General features: G+C 41.2%; 1 protein-coding gene across 2 annotated transcripts in view; it reads right to left on the reverse strand.

Moving 5' to 3' along the window:
* adgrl3.1 (adhesion G protein-coupled receptor L3.1) overlaps window positions 1-21,236 on the reverse strand; it is a 92,658-nt gene that overhangs the window by 58,559 nt on the left and 12,863 nt on the right. For both annotated transcript variants that reach the window (XM_085356006.1, XM_085356007.1), the window contains exons 3-4: window positions 6,599-6,708; window positions 82-96 (exon numbers count right to left, since the gene is read on the reverse strand). In XM_085356006.1, coding sequence (XP_085212132.1) covers window positions 82-96; window positions 6,599-6,708 — 125 coding nt within the window. The remainder of the gene's footprint in view (window positions 1-81; window positions 97-6,598; window positions 6,709-21,236) is intronic.

Here is a 21,236-nt window from a genome sequence, read left to right on the forward strand (position 1 = left end):
AAGCGCTGGCATCAAAAAGTGACGCCCAATCCCGGATTTTGAGCATGTGCGAATGTGGGCGTGCTTGCTTCACAGACTTACCTTTTTGTTCTACTTCTGCACCAGCCATAGGCAAAAGATTTGAAGAAAAAAAGAAAGCACAAGAGCGAGAAAGAAAGAGATAGAGACAAGAGACAAAAATAGATTAATGATGCAATAATAAGGAAATCATGATAATACAATCTCAGATCTCCATAATCGGCCTCATATTTCATTCTAACCTTGTGAGAGTGCCAGGATGCTCTCCATGTGTGATTGGTAATAACATTACATAAGCGTCTGAGGAGACTGCACTGCAATGGGGAAGCTATTTGACAGTATTCAACTCACATATGTTGCACACGCGCATGTGGGCAGACAGAGATGCACATGTAAGGCAGACACAGAACGAGGGAGGGAAGACAAAATGAGAGGAAACACACAGGAGCATGGCACAACACGCTGAAGCACACATGTTCACGCTGTCCACGGTGGTCCTCAACAAAACAGAGCAATGCAAAATGACCTGAGATAATGAGCTCTTTAATGTATGCTAATAGCGGCGGCGCAATGAAAACCAGAAAATTTATTTGATTACTGGGATTGTTTTTCAGTGGACCAGCCAAAACTGCCACATTAAAATGCTTTCTGGTGCACGGTGGGTGAGCTAATGCTTGGTGTATGTCATGTCATCTTGTGTGCCTCTGAAAATGAGAGTGAAGGCATCTCTTGGGCAAGCAGGAGCATACTAAAAGAGCTGGCTTGCTTCAATCCCAACACCGGTTCCCAGTCTATTACATTCAAAGCATTATCCTTAAAAATCTGCGAGGATTGTTCATGTTGCCCGGCAATGAAATGTGCACAATTGCCTGGAACCTCTTAAACATATGAATTCTATTCCACCTTGGTCCCAGAGGGACTGAGTGGAATGTGAACACGGCAGAAACGTAATCCTGCAGGCAGCGCCCTTGTGTCTTTCAAGACTTAGAGACCTGCTGAATGGAACTAGTCCCATGAGAAAGGTGTGTGTGTGGGTGTATGTGTGGGTGTGGGTAGGGGAGAGGAGAGGAAGGCAGAGTCTTCAAAGGAAAAACATTTGGAAGAACTTCCAGGACCTCACATGTTTACATATATCACAGATGCACTACATACTGCATGCTGCATGTTTTAATTCTTTACTACATTAAACCCCAAACTTATCCCCAACCACAAGGCATACACAAACACATGTGGCACACAGAACACACACACACCTTCATACACAGGCAACCATTAAATCCTAAGCTCATGAAAAATGCATGGTAACTGGCGCAGCTTAGCACAACTCCCGATAAATAAGCAATCTCCGAAAGAAGATCATGTTAAACCTAAAACAAGTGTGTACATCCGCGTGTGCACGTGTGTGTGTGTGTGTGTGTGTGTCCCTGCGAGGTAAGATATAAAAAGGTTCGTCACAAGAAAACAGTTCCCTTGTGAGAAAATCTTGGAAAGAAAGCAGATAGTCTGTCTAGGCAGAGGGGTGTGCACGACGGATATTACACACACTCACTCACACCGGCATCCGTACATATAAATAACACAAAGAAAGGCATCGCGGTGGAGAAGACGAGGATTAATGACACCAAACAATGAGGCCTTCACATTACCTCAGGCTCTTACGGAGCCTCGCAGACACAGAGGAAAACACACAGAGTTCAAGGTTGCCAGCAACTAATAGATTTCAAATGAAAAAGTGTGGCAGCAACAAGTAAACCAAATGGCACACAAAATGTCAGACAAATGTCATTCAATTTGTGCTGCTGCTCGTTGTTTCACCAGATTAATGGATATCTCTGTTGGTGAGCTCATTGCGGGGTTGTTCTGCGGTATCTCTCTTTTAATCTTGAGGACAAGGGTAAGAAATGAAAGTTTGTCATAACAGTCATTGATTTTTTTTTTCCTCTCCAGTGCAGACGGTCTGACAGAGCGAATATAGGGTGGTCGGATATTTATTGAAACCTCAAGGTTTTCTCAAGGGCAGCTCGAGCATGCAAGATGATGCAAGAGATGAAAAGTCTTTTGTGCTACTGCTAATTAAACTGCTGAGTGTAGCTAAAAGAGAAAGAGGAGGGAAAAATATGGACTTATGACAACTTGCCAGAAACGCGTCCTTGTTTCCAAGAAAACGTCAACAAGAAAGCATCTTCTCTCACACTGTGTTATTCATAATTGAATTCTGCAGAGGTAGCGGCGTATTTTTATCTATCCAGTATCTTTGACTGATCATTTGCAAAAACCACTAGGACTGCACTATTGAATATTTAGCTATGCAGCTACTGTGAAAAAACAACAACTAATTTATTCCTAGCATGGCTTTGAATGAATATTAGCAATAATGCAAACTGCAACGGTGTGTTGTGAGGATGTGTCGCCTGACTAGTTTGATTTAATAAAAATCATGTAATTATTCATTAATATCTTCAGTAAAATGGTCTGAAAAAATCTGTAATTATACAAACAACGTTACACCCATACCTTGCATGCCTTTCGTTTTAGTTCATTTCTCTGTTTTCTGTTTTTATTTCTCCTACACCCACACACACACACACACACACACACACACACACACACACACACACACACAGAAGCTGTGTTAACCTAACTGTGCTGCTGTGTAAAGATAATTAGCATTTTTATTGAAAATGTATGGTTTATTAAGTAGGTATTCGTCTAGGAGGGAAGACAGTGTGTGCTCACAAGTGTGTGTAATGCGTGTGTATGCGTGGGGGGGGCGCCGACATGCCCGTGTGCGTGTTTCTACAGACAACGAGTGGCGACAGCAGCCTTACCACTATCATCTCTGATCTCCAATAAGCTCAGCAGGCTAAAGCCCAAGGTCGTTTATGGGCGCAGACGTTTTCTACTTTCTTTCTCTTTTTCATTATTCTATTCTTTTTCTCCTGTCCTCTCATCCTCACCCGCTATTCTATTGCATTATTTCATCCTGTTCTTTCACCCCTCCCACTCGCCTCGTTCATTCTCTCCCACTACCTCCTCTGTATCTCTCCTACTTCCCCCAAACCAAACCCTGTCCACCTCTCACCCTGTGTCTTTTATCAGTTAATTCATTCTTTCTGTTCCCTGTCTGCTGGCCTCGTCTAACCTATTTCTCTCTCTATCTCTGTTTCAGCTGTCGCTCTGCCGTCTCTCCTTCTGTCTCATTGGTTCCTTTCCCATCTTCCCTTGCTCTCTCTGGGAAACAAAAAAAATGCCTGCATATGTGCCCACATAAACACACACACGCATATACTGTACATGCATGTACAGAGAGAGACACAAACGAACAAGCACCCCCCCCCCCAAAAAAAAAAAAACATGCACATATACACACACACCCACACAAGGAAGCACACACAGACGCACACAAACAGGGCTTCTCATGTCACTGTGATGAAGTTATTCCAAGGGTCCAATCTGACAGAAGTCTTTAATTGGACAGACAAGAAGGTGATTTTATCTTTTAATTAGCTTTCCTATTGAGCCAAGTTCTATTGTCTAAAATAGACTGCATGGGTATTGCATAACATATCACTGGCTTTTCTGATTAATACACTAAATGTGGGAGTAGGCTAATTGCTTCATAACAGCAGCCAGGAGAGCCAGGGTATACCACATAAAGATGAGGAAACGGATAGACATAATCCTAAGTGTTCCTGGCTTTTTTAACGGACGAACATGAATGAAACAATACGTATCATGTGTCTGCTCTTCAGCAACACACATTTGCTGAGATTGAATCTGTCCACGCACCAGAGTTGCCTTGGAGAAGTACTTTGTACAGCGGTGTGTTAATGTATGGATATTTATAGTCTGCCTGCAGTGCGATGAGCAAGTATACACAGGTGGCTAATTACTGCCAAAGCTAGCTGGCTAGTTTGGCACACGACTGCCACACACTCGTACCACAGAGAGTCGGAGAGAGAAAGAGACAGCACTTGATTGTAGCTTTGGACAACAGCCAAAAACCTACAGTGCAGTGGAGAGAGATGAGGAGTTTTGAGGGGTAGCGCAAGCCAAAAAAAATCCTTGGGAAAAAAAAATTAAATAAAAGGAGGCGAGATGGAGGAGCAAAATTTCCCTGAAAACTGAACCGCACATAATTAAATTACCTGTTTTACAACCCACTTTGAGAATTGTTTACTATATCTATGCAGAGGGAAACGCACCTACTCTACTCGATTGGCAGCGCTCAGGAAAAGTATGCCTGCGCTTTAAAGTCGATCGGCTCATTTCCTTTCCGTGGCGGCTGGCCTTTGATAAGCAACACCTGTCCTTACAGGTGACTGCAAGGGTTCAGGTGGTTACACTCAACAGACAGCACCGCCACCAGCGCGCTCAGCATCAGGGGAGATCTGCTCGAGTGGATCCCTTGACGTTATAGTTATCTGAGCGCACAAAAGCCAAGCCTGCTTATAAATGATGACATATTAAAAATGCAGCTGGTATTCATTTCAGAACAAATTTCATTACACTATCATATAGTGTATCTATCATAAAAGCCCCTCCTCTGTTGAGCCATCTTGATTTACAACACTTTGCAGATATTTCATCACTTATTGTCTAACAAAATGTATCTTTCACGACAATGCCGCTGGCAGCATTGATTTGCGGTGTCAAACGCGCCAGTGTGAATGTTGACAACTTGAAACTCCAGCCCAAATGTCAGGAGTGCCTTCTTCTAAGTTACAAGCAATATTATGACTTTTAAAAAAGAATTGATTTTATAAATATTTGATCCATTCCATGTGAAGGTTATGTGAAAGGTTTCACTTTTTTTATACATCACATTTTTCCCCTGTTGGACTTTTCCCATGGCTAAGCACACACGCGAGCAAGGTAGTGTATCACACAGCTACCTGATCCAGCCTGAACTCTTCAGTCAGTACACAGCAGATGCTAATGTACTGTCAAAAGCTCTCTCTCTCTCTCTCCTTCGCTGTCTTTTTCTCCAGTGCATCACCTCCCTCTCTCCATCCCTCCCTCTGTTAGCTGAGCTCGCTAATGACTTTGATTTCAGATACTGTGTATTTTCGCGGGGACACTGTTACCCTGACTGACCCATTGTTTATCAGATCCAAAAACACAACTCATCTCCTTTTGAACTCGGTCGTTTTTTAAATCACTATTCTTTACGCTGACAAATCCATTAAATAAGGAGCGCTGTATTTTCAAGCAGGTGTGCGGTTATATCAAATAAAAACACGGAACATGCAGACAAGTCTTGAATGAATGAGAGACGAGTGAAAACACACACTGCTGCAGAGTCTTTTTTGATGCCTGCGTGTATGTGCTGTGCGTGCGTGGTGGGGCATTAAGCAGGTATCAGGTTGTGTTTCCATCTGCTCCAGAGAGGGCTCTGATAGTCCTATTATTTAATCTACTGGTCATTCTAGACGCCAGGCAAGAGCCGTTTAGCCAGACATAATTGAATGCTTCAGTGTGGGAGATCACCTTGGCCGTCTGTATGGACTGCGGTGCCAAGGCCGTAGACAAATCTAAAGTGCATCTGTTATTTCTTACTTTAGGAGGGCTTTTGCATAAAGCATGTGTGGGTTATGAGGGCAAAATTAAACTTCTTTACATCTCTTTGGAAATTGACTTTTTGATACAAAGAATGCAGAAATAAGCTTTTCAGTTCCAACTCTGTATGTCCTCTTGACTGTATTGCTTAGAACTGTTCTACCACAGTCATGTTTATAGCTTTACAAGCCAGACATGGCTTGTAAAGTCAGGTAATATGAAGAAGAAAACAATTAAAATTAATCTCCAATCCAACCTGACAGCAATGTTTGAAAATATCAAGCGGCGTTTGCTGATAAAATAATATTTTGGCATCGTTACTTTGTTCACCTGAAATTTTTACTTAACGATTAACATACCTCTTCTCATTTCATTGGAGGTGCAATGTCATTTTGATGCATTCCCTTTTCATCTTTTATGCTTCACCTTACTTCTGTCTGGTTTTGTGGGTTTCACATATGCAACTGCAGCCTGAACAAAGTACCTGTAGATGCCTGTTGTGATGGGGAAATGACTGAGGGGCTGGTATTCGCACGAGATTTAACTTTTTCATTAAACAGACACAACCAGCTGCATTCTAACTTTGCTGGAATGTACTGAAAAATAAACATTAAGGACAAAAAAAAAAATCTAATCCACTAAGTCATCACGCTGATCCCTTATGCATTTGTTCTGAAGCGAGCTGTAACCCACATTCTAGTGGAAAAGATTTTTAAAAAGCCACACGACTGTTTCACTCTAGTGAATTTCCCCTCTCAGTCTCTTACCACCTGGTCAAAGGTCACATCACCATCTGTAATCATCTGAGACTGCCCTTGTTTCTCATCCTTGCTACCTTTGACTTTCCCGCAGGGGGGGAGAGGCATAAAATTATAACTTCCACGTAAAGTTACTGTGGGATCAAGCTGCTGAAGTTTTTGCTGTGAATGCTGCTGCCTGGCATAACAAAAACTGCAATTTATTCATATACTGAAGAGTAGTGAACTATTTAAAAAAAGAGAGAGAGCGAGAGGGTACTTACTGTAAGGAACACACTCATACTGGACTTCGAGGTATTTGTATGTGCCGGGGCAGGGATCGGGAAAGACGTCGGGGCCGGCCACCACAGCACACTGCGTACGGTTGTTGCATCTACATAGATAGATGGGATAGATGGATAGCGTCAGTTGAAAACATCCACAAATCAATTGAAAGACCTGTAACATGATACGATTCAGCGGCACCACAAACTACATTTTCCAAAATGATCGCGCAGCTGAATCAGCCTTCTCTAAAAGGTTTAAAACAAAAACGGAACACCACAGCCATCGAGGAGCCGGGATTTATTGGAGGGCTGTTGTACTGGAGTTGCATCATTTTTTTTTTCAGCTGGAGCCCAAGCACGCTACGCCACAAAACGCATATCCTGATATCATGTGATATAATGTAGAGCGAGATCTATTTTATCCGCCGAGTCATCCTGACACTCGAGAGTCTTCTGTGCTTAAGGACCCTTCATGTTGACACTAGAGCAGATGATACGGCCTTACCCGGTACCTGAAGTGAACATAACAGTAATGGATTCACCGAGTTCACTTGTACACAAATGTGGCCCACAATGGATACAGAAGTGCTGTGGCACAAGGACACTTCTGCGTTGAATGTATGTGGGTGTCTGTGTGTACCTGCACGAGTGTGTGAAGCACTGATGGCAATAATCTCTACCTTTAAGATTATTTTGCCCCAGACTTTAGATAATTAATTCTAATTACCAGGGGGCCCTCTCCTCTGACACACAAAAAGTAAGTATTACTCACTCTTATTAACACAGGTTATGCAAGGCAGCACACGATGTAGTATATACCCTGTGTGTCTTTTAGGGTTTCTGCTTACAGGTGTGTATAAGAGCACCTGTGAAAATACATACATGACATTTACGTGTCAGTTTCACTGAACATTTCAAAGCTGCTCGTCACAACCACAAAAGATTTGCTGGTGCATATGTTATGATGATGCATGCATGTAATAACATAAAACACACACTTTATCTTTATCTTCCAAGTTTAAACGAGCTACAAAAGCACACGACTGAAACATATTTCTTATACAAGAATAGCAACAACAGACAAATGAGAAAAAGCTATTTTTAAAATGCTTTCATATTAATTAGCACAACTTCTCTTTCCCTCTGTGCACACCTGTCATACAGAAGACATTTACATTCAAAACATTCAGATTCTCCCATTGAGATATTTTTAATGAGCCTACAGAACCCCCCAAGTCACTTTTCCTACAATACCATTCAACAATTTGCATAATGAAATATTCATAGGAGCTAATTTTATTATTAGTTCAATATTCACATGTAACACAGAGAACTAATGTAGCCTAGAAAGAACTAACTGCCTTAATTTTTTTAGCTCGGCGTCTCTCGCTGACCAGCGTGTCTCAGATCACGTGAGGGTTTATTGGAATTTGTGATGGTTTCAAAGTCTTTGTGTTGTGAAGTCTGTCATAATCTAACAATACCCACCCATCTTCTCTCCCTCCTCTCTTTTTTCTCGCCTCTGTGCTTTTTAATTTCTTGCCCTGGTACCTTCATCATCGGTCACCTGTCATCAGTGCGAGCTGTGGGCTGAGGGGGGGGGGGCAGGGGACACAAAACTGACACAGTGCCACAACTTTGCTCACAGCACCCACCAAAGGTCACGAATGGCTGGCACTCACTGGTGAATCAGAGCACAAAACTCCCTTTAACGACCTCACATAACTTTCTAAAGTTAAAAAAAAAAACCAACAACTAGCCGCTAGTTATGATGTCTTCACACTGAAGAGACACAGTGGCTGAGAAAGCTCAATATAAGAAAAGAGATGGAGCCAGCCAGGAATTGCTGTGAATTTAAGCTTATTTGCTGAAAGCACAAATGAATAGCCAACTTTAATAGCTTCAAAAAGTCACAAAACGCATCTATCTTCTTATCACCTGGGCAACTTAGAGCTCGTGTCTGGAAATATTTGCGGTGCTAGAGATGTCAACTTGATGAATGTTTTTTTAGTTATGTTATGTTTCGAGTGTTTGCATGTGTTATCGTGGGCTGCGGCACTTTGAACTCTCCGATTCACTGAAGTGACAACCCGTCTGAAAAAAAAGGAGTAAAATATTCCCATAAATGTTTATGTTCCATGTCTAAGTCCTGTAAGATTTCCATATCTCACACGATGATTTACACATGGAAGTGACATCACCTTTGATCACCTGTAGAATTATTTTGTGCCAAAAAGTGCAAAAAAGGTGCCACTTTCATGAGTAAACCATAATATGAGACACAAATATTATAGAAAACACATAATAGTGAAAACATTAAAATCGAACAAGTTTTTTTTTCTGTTTCTTGTACATATTGTTAAAACTAACAACTGAAATCAATATATATATGTAATTTATTACACTATATAGTGTAATAAATTACATTAAATCATGTATGCCTGATCCAGGGAACACGGGCTGAAGAAAACAACAGATAAAAATGAGTTTAAGGAAAAACTGAGAGACATGTTAGGCTTTGCAGTAGCCATGGGTATAGGTAATTGTCAATATATTTCTGCTTCAGGTAAAAAAAAAATGGCTCAGGGCTCTCATGGCTGAATCATGAGCACTGAAGGTTATGGACTATTATCTTAAATAAAAGCTATCGAGCAAAGATTTGGCATAATCTTCTCTTGCGAGCTATATCTCTCTGCTATCACTCCTTCTTTCTCTGTCTATTTCTGTCTGCACTACCTTTTTTCTTCCTCCCCACACTCTCTAAGCCAAGATAATAAACCAATTTCTTTTTTCAGCCTTTGTCCTCATCCTTCCCGCCTAGGAATTATTCCTCACCGTTCCTCCTTCTTTGTCTCTCATTCCAACTGGCTGTTTTTTCCGTCTGTTTATCTGTCTTAAACCCACTTAGCTGCAGTTTCCTAAGTCACACCCAGATATATGTGGTAGGCCGCTTATTGCTGCTGCCGTTCTCTCTTTTTCTCTCCTCTCTCCCTGCTTAATACTTTTCTCATCCCCGCCTCCCTCAGGGCGTCATCTCCAGCCTCCCCCTGTTTCTCTCTCGATCCCTCCATCCTTAGTAAAGCCTCTGCTGACGTCACCGTTCTGTCTGAGCCAGTAGTCTGAGTCAGGTCCAAAAAAGACTCCCTTATGTTCTCAGTACCTCCATCTCATTCTTTATTTGTCAACATTACTCTCATTTCCTCACTGCCAACATGTTTATCCAGAAGCCTAACAAAACACGAGAACATCAGCAAAAATTTACAATTCCTGTCCTCTCTGCATTGTGACCCATGATTAATGGAGGAGATGCAGAACATGCGCACACACACACGCGCACCTTTAGAATTTATTTTTTTCCCAAACACCAAAATGGCTCTATATATTTTTTTCTCTGTGTTTTTCTTAGAGTTGGCAGAAAAGCTCCTTTTTTAAATTAGCATGACCACATCAAAACAAGGCAGTGGCCTGGATACCGCCTGGCCCGCTGGCTTTCTTCCTTGCAACGTGCAACACACACATGCACACGAACAAACTATTCACTAACAAAGCCGAGCTGTGGCAGGCAGGGAAAGAGAAAGCTGCTATGCTGCAGTGGGTGCTGCTGTTGTTCTTGTCTCTGATGTTTTTCACTTTGTTTGGCAGACCTCCCTTCACTCCATCTCTGTCTCTATCCCTCATATAACTGACTGATGATTTGATGAGGCTGACGCTGCCTGTTGGAGCGTGTGTGGGGTATGTTTATGCATATGTGCAGGCGCATGTATGTCTGTGAGCAGATGCAAAATGGAATAAATATTTGAGTGTTTGTCTGCGAGTGTGTGCGCGTTTGTGCGTGTGTGAGTGTGTGCGTGTGCTAGAATGCAGATGTGTTGAAGAGCTATATAATTACAGAACAAGAGAGAGCTGGGAACTAATCCTTGTGAGTTGAAAGAAGTGTCTGAGAGTGAGTGACGCATAAAGCTTCTCCAAAGTCCTCTGGAATCAGTGTTCGAATACAGTGAAACCACTCCAGAGCACTCTGTGAGTCATCTACAACTGTTTGTGAACATGCTTAACACACACAAACGTTCTGAATATCATTAATCTAAAAAAAACCCCAAAAAAACCACTGAGCTTAAAAAAACAATTAAATGAACTTGAAGATACTTGAACTGGACTAATATAGACATACATGTATAGAAACTACTCATTTCTTTATGTTTTTCTAGGAAAATGGGAAATAGAAACTGACTTTCTACTATTCCAACAGTCTTGAAAGTTAATACTTTGTACGACCGCCTTTATTATTCAACACAGCCTGAAATTTCTTTGACAAGCGTTCTTGTAATTTCTTTAGCATTCGTTTTCCAGGTTCCTTGAAGGACCTTCCGAGCTCATATTGGGATGTTGGCTGCCTTTCGTTTCATTCTCTGTCAAGATGATTCTTCGCTGCTTCAGTAATGTTCTGGGAAAGCCAATCCGACTGTTCCACTGTGTGTTTTTCTATCCAGGTATGCTTTTACTGCATTGGAAGTGTGTTTGGGATCATTGTGATGCTGAAAAATGAAGTTGTTGCCAATCAGTTGCTTTCCAGATTGTATTTCATATCTGCATTCATGATTCAATCAGCTTTGACAAGATCCCCAACACCAATGGCCGAAATACAACTCCAAACCACGAGAAAGACTCCATCTTCTTTTACAGATGGCTGTAGACACTACTTGATCTTCTCCATACATATTGATGATATGAACCAGAAATTTCATATTTAGATTCTGCTCTCCACAAAACCTGTTGCTACTCATTTTCGTCCATTTCTTGTTTAAGCGTCTTTTCTTTTTGACCGCGTCACTTCCACTGAGACTATTTCTGAAGACCCTTCAGTGAACAGTCATTATTTTCCCTGTGTCTTAAGGATGTTTTCTCTTTTTTTTTTTGTTCTCCACTTGTTCAAATTCCTCATTTTTTTAAAGGCTGCACATCATGCTGAGATATGCCAGTTTTTCAGCTAAAAGCTCTTTGGGAATCACCTTGTTAGTTTAAAAATCTTATTTTATGCCCTTTTCTTAGACTCAGTTAAAGAAATGCAAATAAGTTTCTGGTCACCACTAATATTAGTGACAAAGTGACAATATATACCATTTAAAACTGCTTCTTTGCTAACTCGTTTGTTATGCGTAGACAACCCTGGTTAGTCGTTTGAGTTAGGTGCCTTTTTATGCTTGAATAATTCATAGGTCAGTGTTATGTGGCTTAACCAGTAAAGCACCCATTCCTCTGAAAATGGTCAGGTACAAGGATTAGGATTATTACAAGGAAGAGAATATTGGAAAGAGCCAAACATTCGCAAATAATGACGACATGTTACAGGTAATGTGTTTCTGAGGGACCATTTCAGGTTTAAGAGATCAGTAAGATGATAAGACTCATGTATCCCTTCATGCCTCTGGCTAAGGCACACATAATGCCAAAAGCTGGAGCTCTCACAGTGGATGTCTAAGTGTTAATGTAACATTTGTTTGCAGCTGTGTTGCCATCGTGGAAAAGTGCTCATTTGCAGCCACTTCAAAGCCATACAATTTTCTCAAAGAAAATAATACAGTAAGGTGGTGTATCTTAAGCTCTCAAAAGGACAATTAAGTGCCAAGAATAAAACATTTATGTGAGTTAGCAAAATATGACATAAACTCTTCTCTCTATCATCACATATTGAAAATGAATACCACTCAAAAGTGGTGGCTCAGGGAGGTTGGACATAGATAAGTCTCAAATGGATGATTCTGTGTCAGCATTGGCCTTGCAAGGTTCAGGGATTTAAAACAGGAGATGGTGTGTTAATGTAATTTCGACCCATTAAATGCAAAATTTAATAAAATTGGTAAAAATATCGCCGTTACCACCAGTACTGTGTTTCATCACAGTTGTTTACAGCACAGGGTGTGACTGGGTGCAGTACCTTTTTAAGGAGCAGGCTCTATTTCAGAAACTTTAATACGGCCTTTTTGTAGCATCCATTTGTCCCTAATGCAACTATAGACACAACTTGAACTCTCAGTGATGACACTAAAACTATTATATAATACAGAAAAAACTATTAAATAACGAGAACTATAAGTTATGTTAATTTCCAATTGTTTATATTTACATATTCTTGGAGGATTTTGCAACATGTTTCATAACTGCATTATTGAGCATCTTTCCTTCTTTCTTTTCACACCTGCAGAGGCACTGATGGTTTAGAATACTGAGACATCTCCTGGTAGATCTGCCTAGGAGTGCTGTGCAAAGCTTGAAGCATGCAACACGGACTCGTGGTCTGCATAATGTCACCATTTTATTTTTGTCAGCTTGTTCACCCACACTGTGACGTAACTTCCAGAAAGACTGGATTTCTTTTTTTTTTTTTCCTTTTTTGACAGCTGGACAGCTACACAAACCCAGAATCAGGCAGTTAGTGGATTCAATGATAGAAGAGTCTGATATGGCTCAACACAAAAATATAGACAAAAATATAGAAATCTACCAAGAATGGTCCAGTTCCTGTTGCAAAGGAAGCGGCATTTTGTTCTTAAATACCCCATCAAATTTATCTATTGCTATGATTTGTAACACTGGTTACTGTTGCAATAAATCACATACATTTTGTGAGCTTTTAAAATATAAAGAAATTCAACTGAAATCTACAAAGTAGCAAAAATTAACCAGTGTGAGTTGAGCATTCTTGTGTTTGTGAAAGTAAGGGGGGGGAGCCCAGAAGATGATTTCAGAGTGCTCTTCATCTCCTGTGCGAGTTCAGGAAAACCCATTTGACAGCAGATAGAGCCCATTCACTATATCTCACAACAGGATAAAAACCTGTTAGGCTGACCACTCACTCTGCCCCCCTCACACATCACATATGAGATTCCTCTTCTACTGGCCTCATTTCTACTTTATTAGCTCCCTGATGTGATTATACACACATACACAGGCCTGTTTGGAGATGGACAAATGGAGTGATGGGAAAGGATGCCTAAAAGGACAAACACAAAAGGCAGGACGTGTGGAGGGGTGCACAGGAAATGTGATTTAATATATAATTGAAAAATGATGCTAGTGTTGTGAGTGACAGAGGTAAGGGAGCAAAAGAAGGTGCCTATATATGTGTTAGTGCAAGCCTGAGCACATGTGTACCATGGGGTATCGTGAAGCAGATGCAGCACATCCTCTGCCAGCCCCACCACACCACACTTATGAAGAAATGACAGATCTGCCTCTCTCTTTGTCTCTCTCCCACACACATAGACACAAACATTCCTCGGCAGTCCCCGAATGTGTTTCTGTCAGCTCTCGAACAGCCTGTCAAACAAGCCACAGGTAAAATTACGTTGTTTTCCCTACTGGGAAAAAACTTTGAAATGTGCTACATTATTAATATTTGGTTGGAGGATGCCACTCTCTCCTGTTTTCTCCTATATCTGTGTCATGTGATATTTTTAACTTTACAATATTCAATGCACAGTATAATATGGGATGTTGTTATTACTGTATGCTGTATGTGTGTAGCTCCTGTAAATGCAAAGCACCGGCTCGTTTACCTGTCATTCTCATCCATGCACAATAAGATATAATATGAAATGTATCCTGATAAAAAATGATAATCTAATTTTAAGTATTATAGACTTTATTTACACATAATATTATATACTTCCACCAGATAAACCTCTTCTTATCTTAGAAACAGGTTTTGTTCCTAAAAATTAAACCTAATTTAAATTTCAGCTCACTTAGTACCGTTTTAATTTACGCCCCTTGAGCAGTTATGATCTTAGGAAGATTAGATATTAACTCTGCCATTTAAAAACAGCATGCACTTGGATTTGCAAATTTGAGTTTTTTGTACCACTTATGGAGAATGAAAGCAGATAACTGTGTTGTTTGCATAAAAAATAAATGCAGCATTTGCTAAGTATCACAAAGATCAAGAAGAGCAGTGGTCCTAACATCGACCCCTGGGACACACCTCTTTGATACGGGAAGAAAAGAGGAAGAAGATCCAGCAAAGTGGGCCTACTGTGTTCTATCTGACAAGTAATTTTAAAAACAACTGACAGCATTCCCAGAAAAGTCATTATTATATAGTTTATCCACCAAAGTGGCATAGTCAACTATGTCAAAAGCCTTCAGCAAATGAAGAAAAGCAGAAATGTTGTATGTTCCGCAGTTCATTGCCTCAATAATGTAATTTACCTCTTAAATAGCTGTGGTTATTGTGCTGTGCTGTTTTTTAAAACTTAGTAGTTAATATTTTCTGTATTTCTGCTATAGGCCTGCAATACCCTGGCAACCTGCCTAGGGTGTACCCCTGTTCTAGCTGCACAGGCTCTAATACACGAAACCCTGAACTAAATGGATGCATGGATGGATAATAGTTCTGCTATAATATCCGTAGCTAACTTGAGAAAATCTAGATCCAGTTTTTCAGAACTTGCAGTCTTATTAGCATTCAATTGCTTTAAAGCTCTACAGATCTGTTACATCGAAAGGAGAAAAGCTGAAAGACTGAGCCATAGATTCAATAAAAAGTGCTGCAGAGTGAGCCTTCTGTTCAACATCCTGTTTTAATTCTGGATGTAAAGTGTGCTTGAACATTAAATACAATTTAGATTCTCAGTGCAATTCAACAACCTGCATTCAAGTCAGCAAAATCAACCACTGACACACTTCTGTGAACAGATAAAACATTCTTTAAAAATTAGCTACAGTAGTTGTAAGCTTGCTCTCATACAGAGAGCCATTTGTATGCAAATGACAAATGGCACACACATTTCTGAGTCTGCATAATGCCTGTGACATTGTTAAGATAATATATGATTTAATAAACGATGACAACACTATCAGATTTCAGTATGGCAGGTAGAGATGTCATATATTAGTTTTTTTTCCATTTCTTATATGTCAGAAAAAAAGAAATGAGTATAATTCCAAGTGGAACGAGACCGAATGTGTAATGCATGTTAATTCATTGTTTAGAAGTGGCCTAGTTTGGGAGTGTATGATATATGTTATGTGTGTGGATAACTAATGATTATTACAACTAAAAGACTGTTTAATAATAATAGTAATGATGACAATGTATGTCTTATCATAAACAGAGGCAAACAAACCCTTTTACCCTTCTAGCTTCTGAGCAGGCTGCCTGCCAAGTATAGTTTTTGAGCTCCACCGTCTCTCCTTTCCTCTTCCACCGGTAGCCATGGCAACTTCCACGTCGTCCGATTCCAGGACACACTCGGAGAGTCTTTCTCCTGATTCCACCTAGTAACATTCCTTAGCTGATATCCCTATGTCTCTCCCAACCTTGCATCTCTCTAAATTTAAATGTGACACCTCCAACTCCAACACATTTTAATCCAAACCACCTGCTTACACGAACCCCAAATCCTCCTAAAAGCTAAAAGATGAGCGTGTTTCAGACAGATGTGCTGTCTTCTTGATTGGTGAGACGCAGAGGAGCGTGCAAGACACCATCACCATCAAGACGACCGAGCAATGCTACATCAAGTAACTGACTAGTATAATTTAGTCAGCCTCACCTCATAAAAAAATATGGGATGCTGTGCTTGTGCAGGGGAGACGAGGGCTGTTCGTTGTGTCCTGGTTTGGATTTGTGCTTCACTGTCAGCGTCAAAGTATCGAGTCAGTCAGGTAGTCAGTCAATGTCTACAGCACGCCAGCATGTCTGAGGCACTGATTCACGTGCCGTGCTACTCTCTGGATGTGTCAGACTTTGTGTGCATGTGTGGAAGAGAGAAAAAGAGAAAGCGTGTGGTGTCTCAGGCCGTTCTCAGGCAGCCATGCAGCTTTGGTGCTCAGTGAAGCATGATAACGAAGGTTAGCAGAGCTATGGTGAAAGGAGAACAGGGTCAGATGGTGGAGACTTTGACATGTGGAAATACAGAGGTTTTGGGAAAAGAGAACAGTTGTCAGTTTGGGTGAAAGTATATTTGCGTGGGTAGACGGAGAGGAATATATAAAGAACAATAGAAAGAACAAGATCATTGTTAAGATTATAAAAGACCCCGTGTGTTCATTCCTGTCACATATCTGAGGGAAAGTTTCTGTCAGTGTTTCAGTGTGCCAGAATCAGTCAGTCTTTAAGTACGACTTTTCCTATTCGTCTATCTGTGTTTGCGTGTGCGTACGTATGTGTGTGGGTCCTAATTACCACACTGAGCAAGGGTGACAGTTGGGCCCCCAGGGTGCCGCAGGGCATCTCCTGTAGCCGTGGCGACTATGTTAGGGTGGTAGCACAAGCACAGACACTTTCATACACCAACATGCACACACACACATACACATTAAGTAGGACATTTCCAGATATGACCTCATTCAGTGGGAAGCAGGGTACAGTTAATGGAGGGAGGAGAGAAGAAGAGTGAACAGATTGAGACAGAGCAAGTCAGAGATAGATATCATAACAAGATATAATTGTTAATATCCTGGTGAGTCCACCTCTGCAAGAAATCTCACACCCAGAGAAGAAACACAGTCACAGTCTCAGTTTCTGTGGTGAAAAACTTCAATTTAGCATATTGTTTTTGGAGTTGGAATCACTGGGCTTTAGATTAATGTAATGTTTGGAGCATTTATTTATCTGCCCCTCTGTCACTATCTGTTCCAGCTCTCTCTTCTTATCCTTCAGCTTTTACAGAGATGGATTATATTCAAATGGAGAAGTAACATGACGTGCAGGTATGCCTGGAAAAAAGTGCCAGACTGCATGGCATAGTTTGCTGGTTAGAGAGTCTGAGACTGCAGCACACAGCTAACACTAGACTGCAGTCTGCGATTCAAGTGGTTTTCTATAATTCAGAGAGTCAAAGGAAAAGAACTTCAGAGGCTGCTTTAGAGTCTCCCACGTGTGTAGTTCAAGCTTGCTAGTGCATGCTCAATAACACATACGGACTCGTATGCAAATGCATACAGCTAAAGATGAACACACTCAGACATGTTCACACACAACCACATATTCAGTACATATGCACACAAATACATTCACATGCTACACTACTAGCCTGGAGCTTTGAAGGCTTAGATGCAGTTCTAAAGAGAAGGAGAAGTTGAGCAGGCTTAAGAACTAAGAAGAAACTCTCTATTTCTTTCTGAGCGCAGTATGTGTGTGGGCAAGAGAGAGTGTGAGTATGCATTTAACAGCTGCCACGTGCTTTCACATATGCATGTGCGTGCCTTCATCTGCATGTTAGTACGCAGTGGTGGTGTTAATATGTGTTTTTACAGCCATAGTGCACCTAGAATCTTTGGGGACACACTGAAGGATTCATCTGGAGACCTGGGTTGTCACTCTGGCCGTCAACCCCTAGCATCCTGGTTCAAAACAGGGACAAAATATAGAATTCACTATAAAAGACAGGAAACATGTAACCTATAAGGCTTTGCATTTTAGCCTCAACCTCATCTCTCCCCAGAGTTGAGGAAAGAAAAAAGCAAATGGAAAAACAGGAAAGCCAATGAAAGCTAAAACAGATGGTAAGTGAGAAAGGAAGAGTGACAGTGAGGGTGGGAAACAGGGGGTGGGAAGCAATTTGAGGAATGAGGAGAGAGTAGAAAAAAAATACCAAGAATGGAGTGACAAAAATTGAGATATCAAGAGGGTGACAGATGGGAGAATAATAAATGAAGCATGTTGTTATTTAACACATCCAAAAGAGACGGGGAACAGAGGAGAAGGGAGAACAACTCCCCACCCTTGTCTCTCTTGTCAAAGTGCCTTCCCTTTGTGTTGAGAGGCGTCTTCAATAGGCATGGAAAGGGAGAGAAAACGAGAGCAATCGAGAAAAAGAGAGGTGAGAGCGGGAAAAAAAGGCTGAAGGGCCAACAAGGTGACAAGGTGGGAAAGGTGGTATGGAGGTATCGAGGGAAAGCCTGTTTGAAGTCCAGAAGTAATTTTCTATCACGATAGCTGTGGCAGAGGCAACAAAACAGAGTTTGTGTGGCCGTGTGTAACGTCCACACATTCTTCACACTATCGACACTTGCAGCCTCAAGTGCGCGAATGCATGTGTGTGAGATTAAGAGGGAAAATCTGAGAGAATGTGCTGAAAGGTACTTGGTCCAATTCTGTAGCATCTCCAGAGAACTCATCAAGTCATTTTTATGTGAATAAATCACTATCCCTGAAGGCACTTCGGCATTTTGGCTCGCAGCTCTCTCCCGGTGTAGAACTGCACACTCAACCATCAAATGTCTCCTCATATAAGTCACTTGTGACACATATGCATGCAACCCAGCCACACCCTAGCACTAACTGGTACTGTGAAATTCATCCTGACATTTAGGAAAATAAGTATGAAGTGCAGTGCCAGTGGGGTGAGTCTAACAAAGAATGAAAAATTGAATTATACTCACAATGCCTTAATTTAATATCAAAGGTAAAACCTAAAAAAAGAAATAATTAAGCTGCAGAGACCTTAAAACAAAGGATTTTCAGTAGTCGTTTTCAAATAAAGGTGCCTCTGTTCAAACCCTGATAAAACAGAGTGAGTCACTGAACTGAGGCCACTGTATCACTAAAACAGATTAAGCGTAACTTTCATGGCCACGGCTTCGTTTCCCCTTCAACCCAGTGTATCCCAATGGGGAGATAATCTGGGAAATGCAGCGGTATCAGGTCCTTTCTAGGTTGCCTGAGAAGCCTTGTGAGACCCTCTGGAGATATGAGGCTTTGATATCAAGACCAATTATGTGGTATAGGCGCACACATCCACGCACACAAACATTAGCACACACACACACACATGCACACATTCACAAACACATACACACACTCATACATACACACTCATTGGCCTTGGAGAGTGGTGGAGAGGAAAACAAAGAGAGAATGTGATACTGAGGAAACACTGGGCAGGCGGAACATGCTCTGATTTTATCAGCCAGTTGAGCAGAGCTTGAAAGCCAGAGACGATACAGACATAGAGGCAATGAGAGAGTGGAAACAAGACAGGCTGAAACAGACTGAAGAAAATGGATGTGAGAGTATGGGGAAGAGTTGAAAGTATATACATACACACATCCCCGGTCAAACTCGAAATTAAAGCCTTCAATGCCCGTTAACATGCAAAAACACACACAACGAACATGTGCATGAGCACATGAGCACACATTAAAAGATTCACTGTCAGCATTTATGCCAAACATGGACACACTGTATGCAAGAGCATATCCGAGCTTTGCAGAGTATTGTGCACGTAGACACAAAGGCTGACTCGCGGCATCTTGGAACTCGCAAACCGTTCACCACAAATATATGTGATAAACAGTTGTTTCCGGTCTGAGTCACCTCCACAGAGAATCCCTCAAGATTAAGTATGGCCTCTGGCTCTGCTAATTGGAGCTTAAAGTCTGGTGTAGCCCCTGGGCAGTGTATGCTGTGTGTGGTAGAAGCCATGTGTGTGTGAGCGCGCTTCCGTATAAATTATGGATGGAAAGGGCTGTAGGAAAGTGGCCACACAAGCTTCAGCTGCCAGAGCGAGAAGAGAGACCAAGCTAGGCCAAAGCAGTCGCAATGAGAGCACCACCACATGACACAGACAGGTGGTTTGATAGAGAAACAGAGCAGGGAGACGGACGGGGAAAGATGACAGCAATATTGAGATGGAAAAAAGATGAGAGAAAATAATAGGACAGCAAGAAAGAGAACTGAAAGTGAGATTAACGCAGGACCTGGAAAATCCAGATACTAATGGTGACATTAATGAATTATTTATAGCCAGACATTCTCATTACAGAGCACGGTGCTTTCCCTTTATTGCTATTTTTGTCATGCTATCATTTGCCAACTAGCTTTAACTAACTACCTGCCAAATACAAAATATATGTAAAGTGCAGAGACCACAACAGCATTAAAAACCATTTCCGGTAAAATAAATCACAAGCTGGGTTCTCTTTTCTATTCTGCTACTCACCAAATAAATGTTAGGATAATCAGAGCAAAGTACCTGAACATGTTAGATGTTAACTAAAACAGCACTCACTCGTGTTAAGTATAGACTCAAGTGAGGAAAGGAGATATGAAAATCTATTATTATTATTTTGCAGCCCAAATATAAAGTATTGTATTTTTCACAAACACAGAAAAAGTGGAAAAATCAGTTGTTAAAATTTACAAAGTAAAGAAAATTTGCTGAAGCCTTAATTTGTGAGCTCCATGTATTATGACATAAAATAAAAGTGTGTGTGTGTACTTTATTGGTCCCCGTGGGGAAAATCCCTCTCTGCATTTAACCCATTCACTCAGTGAAGCAGTGGGCAGCCATTGGGCGCCCGGGGAGCAGTGTGTAGGGACGGTACCTTGCTCAGGGGTACCTCAGGGTAGCTGTTCAGGGGAATCGAACCCCCGACCTTCCGATCATGGGGCCACCACTCTACCTACTGAGCTATCCCTGCCCAAAATGCTGTATGGCATAATATATCATTATAATGTTTTTTTTAAACGATCCATATATTACAGCCTATTGTTCAATGATAATTTTCCATGGCGCAGACGCTGAGATTGCTGTGTTCCTTTCAGCACCCTCAGAGGAGGAGGCAGGCACACCAGAGAGATGTGCAGGAGAAGTGTCACCTGAGTCACTTCCATTGTCTGATAAGACTA

Source organism: Diplotaxodon limnothrissa, linkage group LG6, assembly GCF_057381915.1.
Source record: "Diplotaxodon limnothrissa isolate DT_005_m linkage group LG6, D_limnothrissa_male_GT1.1, whole genome shotgun sequence".
Classification (NCBI taxonomy): Eukaryota; Metazoa; Chordata; class Actinopteri; order Cichliformes; family Cichlidae; genus Diplotaxodon; species Diplotaxodon limnothrissa.